Source organism: Saccostrea cucullata, unplaced genomic scaffold (genome assembly GCF_032062105.1).
Source record: "Saccostrea cucullata isolate Sc308-1 unplaced genomic scaffold, CSIRO_AGI_Scuc_v1 ctg2471, whole genome shotgun sequence".
Classification (NCBI taxonomy): domain Eukaryota; kingdom Metazoa; phylum Mollusca; class Bivalvia; order Ostreida; family Ostreidae; genus Saccostrea; species Saccostrea cuccullata.
In genome coordinates, this window is record NW_026936025.1 from 56,579 (window position 1) to 62,828 (window position 6,250).

Below are 6,250 nucleotides of genomic sequence, written 5' to 3' on the forward strand. Positions count from 1 at the left end.
GTCTTTACGGATTTTTAGCTCTACTGGTCAGAGACCAGAAGAGCTTATGCGATAGTAATGCGTCCGGCGTCCGTCCGTCTGTCCGTCTGTAAACAATTTTTCAAAACGCTACTCCTCCTACAATTTTAGTTTGATTTCAGTATAACTTGGCACACAAGTAGACTACACTAAGATACATAGAATAGTGCATCGGTTTTTGATTGCGATGAACGGTGTTGCCATGGTTACTAAAAATAGAATTTTCTGTGAAATTCCTTAAAAACGCTACTCCTTCTACAGTTTTGGTCTGATTTCAATATAACTTGGCACACAAGTAGACTACACTAAGATACATAGAATAGTGCATCGATTTTTGATTTCGATGAACGATGTTGCCATGGTTACTAAAAATAGAATTTTCTCTGAAATTCCTTAAAAACGCTACTCCTTCTACAGTTTTGGTCTGATTTCAATATAACTTGACACACAAGTAGACAACACTAAGATACATAGAATAGTGCATCGGTTTTTGATTTCGATGAACGGTGTTGCCATGGTTATTAAAAATAGAATTTTCTGTAAAATTCCTTTAAAACGCTACTCCTTCTACAGTTTTTGTCTGATTTCAGTATAACTTGGTACACAAGTAGACTATACTTAGATACATAGAATAGTGCATCGGTTTTTGATTTGGATGAACGGTGTTGCCATGGTTACTAAAAATAGAATTTTCTGTGAAATTCCTTTAAAACGCTACTCCTTCTACAGTTTTTGTCTGATTTCAATATAACTTGGCACACAAGTAGACTACACTAAGATACATAGAATAGTGCATCGGTTTTTGATTTCGATGAACGGTGTTGCCATGGTTACTACAAATAGAATTTTCTGTAAAATTCCTTTAAAACGCTACTCCTTCTACAGTTTTGGTCTGATTTCAGTATAACTTGGCACACAAGTAGACTACACTTAGATACATAGAATAGTGCATCGGTTTTTGATTTCGATGAACGGTGTTGCCATGGTTACTATAAATAGAATTTTCTGTGAAATTCCTTAAAAACGCTACTCCTTCTACAGTTTTTGTCTGATTTCAATATAACTTGGCACACAAGTAGACTACACTAACAGACCTGCCTACCCTTCCGCTTTTGGCGTAATTCTTCCGCTTTTAACCACAAAATTACGCTATTACGCCTCTTATATTAGTTTTACGCTTTCGATATTTTGGTTTAAAAACAATCATGAACGTCTAACTTTAGAGTTAAAGTACAACCTGCTGAAATGAAATGAGAAGTTATAATATAAGTAATTAATAAGGGACCGGTTCGATAACGTACATAATATACCTAGTTGTTACAGTGTACATGTAAACCGGTATTGCGAACAAGAAAGCACTACGTACGTTTACTATTAAATTATATGTGCAATAAGTACAGCAATTTCTATGCTCAATTTAGTTTATTTTAACCTTGCTAAGAATAAAATAGAGAAGTGTGAGTGTTAAAAAGATAAAATACAATGTTATAATGTATGATCTCTTTAAACATGCAAACGCAAGCCTTCAATTAAGTGATTCGATACGTTTGAGAAAATACTTATGTGATTTGATACGTTTGACAAAAAACTTCATTATGGGAGGTCGCCCGCGTGGCGCAGTGGTTAGAGCGTCTGCTCTAGAGTCGCGAAGTAAGGAGTCAATCCTTTCGTCGCGGGTTCGAATCCCACTGTGTGACGTGGAGACTGGTCCTTCGGATGAGACCGTATAAACCGAGGCCCCGTGTCGCAGTAGGTGCTGGCACGAAAAAGATCCCTCGCTGCTCAAAGGCCCTGGGTGCAGAGCATAGGACAAAATTTGTAGCCCTCCACCGGCAAGCTGTGACGTCTCTATATGGGTGAAGAATTCTCGAGAGGGACATTAAACAACATATAATCAATCATTATGGGGGTACCGTTGAACTGAGTTTGATATAGGATACTGGTATTTTCAACACTTTTGCCACTAGATGACTAGAAAAAGAAAAGTTTCTGACATTTTGTATAGTAATGTACAATTTCTGTTGTGTTGAAAGAAAATTAATCATTATAGTACACACCAAATAGGAAAACCTGATTGATTACGCTTTCACCTCTGAAATTCCACCAAAAAATGTCCTGAAATTACACCGTTGCAATGAAAAGGGTAGGCAGGTCTGCACTAAGATACATAGAATAGTGCATTGGTTTTTGATTTCGATGAACGGTGTTGCCATGGTTACTAAAAATAGAATTTTCTCTGAAATTCCTTAAAAACGCTACTCCTTGTACAGTTTTTGTCTGATTTCAATATAACTTGGCAGACAAGTAGACTACACTAAGATACATAGAATAGTGCATCGGTTTTTGATTTGGATGAACGGTGTTGCCATGGTTACTAAAAATAGAATTTTCTGTGAAATTCCTTTAAAAACTACTCCTTCTACAGTTTTGGTCTGATTTCAATATAACTTGGCACACAAGTGAAGAAGACTACACTAAGATACATAGAATAGTGCATCGGTTTTCGATTTCGATGAACGGTATTGCTATGGTTACTCAAAATAGAATTTTCTGTGGAATTCCTTAAAAACGCTACTCCTTCTACAGTTTTTGTCTGATTTCAAAATAGGTTGGCACATAAGTAGACTACACAAAGATACATAAAATAGTGCAATGGTTTTTGATAAGTACAAACCAGTAGAGCTACAGTCTCGACAGAGACTTCTGGTGATCAGTACAAACCAGTAGAGCTACAGTCTCGACAGAGACTTCTGGTTTCTTTAGTGGCATCAGTTGTTTTAGTGTGAGACATGTTAAAATGATTTGTAGGCCCACAAATTTTTAAGAACAGCATATAAATCATAGCACAGTCTTTAATTGAGTTACAAAATATTAGATGCCTCTGTAATTCTTGCCCATTCTCAACTAATGCAGCTGTTAACCACTGAAATACATTTTCTAATTCTACATTATTTTTCACTTTCAGTACATTCAATTTAATGTTTGATCTATCTGGACTATGTAGAATTACACAGGATGGATGACGAAGACACAGTTTCTGCATAATTTGGCGTCTGTGTGTGGGGCTAGCTGTCGCGGTGAGCGCCAGTATAGGTATCCCAATGCAAAGTGATCGCATCTCTCCTATGTGAGCAAACCACTCTCGAAATGGCCCTTCTTGTTGATGTTCTAGCCCCCTAAAAGTATACACAAACTTTCAATTTTAATAAATTAATAATCGATTTCCTGGAAAACTTAATTAAATTAAAGAAACATCATTTGACATGTGAGGAAGTTTTAAAACATGCATTGTTAAAAAGGGGCAATTTCAAGGTGATGCAATTATTTTATATTCAAATGGTTGATGTATTCTTATTTAATTACCATTGAATTACGGTGTGGGCCTCATCGACCACAATCAATTGGTGTTTTGATGTGAAGATTGGATTTCTCAAAACTTCTCTCCATTTGTCATCACCGACGAGAAGTTCGGGGCTTCCTAACACGAACTGAAAATATCCGTTCATAACAGCTTGCTTATCAGTGTCATTCGATACTTGCACAGCTCTGTATCCAAGCCTGTTCAGTCTCTCTATTTGTTCAGACATAATACTGTTCAGCGGAGCAAGCACAGTTGTAACACCATTCTCTCCCAAAACAATCGGCGAGCTTTCGTAGACTAGAGATTTCCCACTCCCCGTCTTTGTCCCAACAAATGTGTCGTTTCCTTTCTTCAGGGCGTCGATCGCCGAAATTTGTTGATCTGTAAGTGACTTCAAATTGAATTTCTGACAAATTCTGTTTACAACTTCTATATCGGCCATATTGGCTGTCTTACCGAAAGGTAATGTGTTAGGCTTAATTTGATTGGTCGAGAGATTGTAATTTCCCCGAAAGACGTCGCTGTAGTCAACCCGCAGATTTCGAATGAAATAAGTCAGGGGTCCATCGGCAACCTGTTGACTCAGGACCCCTGACGTTGTGAAGATGCAGTTGGTGGTGACTTATTGAAAGAAAACTAAAGAATTAAACAGTATGGGATCATAAATGTACGTGAAAAATATACGATTTTATGAAAGAAGTTAGTGCCAAACTCCTGTTTGTTGATTTTTTCGGTCAGTTTTCGAATCACAGACTCTCAGTTCGTGATTATGTTGCCTGTAATTTTCATCGAATTTTGGAGAATATCCAAACTTTACAAAGTGTGTCAAAAACCAAGATTTTATAATATACATTGAGATGCATCATTTAAATATTAAAAATAAATTCATCTTAAAATATTTTTGTAAAAATGTACAGGAACAGTAAGATAAATTTAGTAAGGATGTAGTAGGGGCCTATTCATGAACCTACAAATAGCTACAATTTTTTGGAAGGATAATACTAGTCATTTCCATTTGAGCAGAGAGAAGCTTACAGAAGATGGGGACTTTCAAATGAAGGAGAGTAAGGAAAGTGATTGGGGTATTCCAAGAAGTGAAGAATCAATTGTCATGTGTTTGGAATTCAAGGTAAGATAATCTAACAGCTACATGTATGGTCTAAATATTAGTTTCTACACTTTCAAAACTAAATGCTTGTAATCTAGTACTATAAGTAAAAATACAGCATAATTAAATTTCAAGATATTTCAATATAAGAATGTATTAAATATTGTCATCATGAATTTTAATTGTAGATATTGTACAACTATTCCCACAAAAAGAAGCATTTCCCTACAGACTACCGTGTGGCAACATAAATCCAAAGGACAAACGAGGCCTAGTTAAAAGCCACACTCCTGCAAATTTAGTCTATATTGTTTGCATACAAAAGGACTCAACCAATATACATACTAAAGGAAAAACTCTGCTTTAAAAATTAGACTTACCTGTCATATCCAATGCTCCTATTACTAAGTTATAGTATATTTAATGTACTGAATAGGTTAATTTGAATAAATTCACAATTGTTTAAAAATTTTGTTTTCTTTATTTTTTATCCTCACTCCATTGTAGGTTTTTGAACTTTGGATGTGACGTTAACATAGAATTAACTTTGAACAGCCTTAAGTAGTGTAACTCATTGAAAAAATGTTTGTGTCCCATGGGTATACTTAATGCTAAAAATGTTTTTGTCCCATGGATTTCTGTGATGGAAAAACTCATTGTCCCATGCCTGTTTGTACCGGTCCCATCATTGTGATAAATTTTGCCTGGTCCCTAAAGATCGGTTCGCGGTGAGAAAAATTCGCGATGACGAAGCTCTCGCGGACTTCGCGAAAATTTCTCGCACGCGAATAAAAGTTGGTTTACAGTAATTGACAGTAAATAAATGAACACATCTAACATCAAAATTTAATTGCTGTTTGAGTTGTGGTGCAACACAAGCAGCAATTCCAAACATATATTTTTGATTGTTTGAATAAAAGTCAAGCATCGATACAGAAAGGTAGCACACAAGTTGAAATACAGAAAAAATGGCTGTGTACACAGCATGTTGTTGATAGCCATTAAAATTTGCTATAGCAAAGTTGTAAAACATGTCATTTATGTCTTTTATTGAAGACTTTCTGAAGGTTGTTAAAAATAATTCAGGGCACATTTTGTTATTTATATCACTTCACAGTGCCAAAATAAGGTGCATGTATCTGGTCTCACAAAATATTGACCAGTACAACAGAATGTTTGACTTCATAATACTGTACCAATTGTTGAAAAGTCTGCTAAAGACTATACCATTTAAATGAATATGAAACATTATTTAAAAATGTGAATGTATATTCAAAACGTAATAGTTACAAACACAACAGAAAAACTTCCTACAAATTCGCAAACAAACAAATCTTAAGGCAAAGAAATTGTGGGCATATATGTGTGTTTAAGTCTTAAAATTAGCAGACAATTGTTAAGAAATGCGTATTTTGATGAATCATTGTTATAAAAATATAAAGCAATTTTTACCCTCTGATTCTTTCCACTACTGATTTTGCAGTATCTGGTATATTTCCCACGGAACCCCAGCGACTTCCTCAAAGAAACAACAGTTTTCAATGAAACACACAGTCCAAACCGCTTCCGTAATTTCAAGCACAAAGTCTTTGCAGAAATGTCCGGTTGAACTTTCACATGATAACTGATGAACTTCTTGTGGGCTGATCGGATCGTCAATCGTCCATCACGTATCGCTTTCCTCCGTCTGTGGAAAGCACCGACACCCTCCTCACGATAGCGCTTCAGAAAACGATAAATAGTCATTCTACTCTTCTGTATCC

At 35.8% G+C, this 6,250-nt stretch overlaps 1 protein-coding gene and 1 long non-coding RNA gene across 2 annotated transcripts; one reads left to right on the forward strand and one right to left on the reverse strand.

The window, feature by feature from the left end:
• Positions 1-3,377: 3,377 nt before the first annotated feature.
• LOC134244624 (uncharacterized) lies at positions 3,378-3,821 on the reverse strand. The gene has a single exon (XM_062726886.1). The coding sequence runs from the start codon at positions 3,819-3,821 to the stop codon at positions 3,378-3,380; it is 444 nt and encodes a 147-aa protein (XP_062582870.1).
• A 165-nt stretch (positions 3,822-3,986) lies between these two features.
• LOC134244625 (uncharacterized) lies at positions 3,987-4,879 on the forward strand. Its single transcript, XR_009987257.1, has 3 exons — positions 3,987-4,046; positions 4,403-4,508; positions 4,676-4,879. It is a non-coding gene; the product is annotated as an uncharacterized LOC134244625 (long non-coding RNA).
• Positions 4,880-6,250: the final 1,371 nt, after the last annotated feature.

Bases quoted from the DNA above. Each gene is read 5' to 3' on its own strand.
- LOC134244624 (XM_062726886.1), bottom strand. From the start codon at position 3,821: ATGGCCGATATAGAAGTTGTAAACAGAATTTGTCAGAAATTCAATTTG.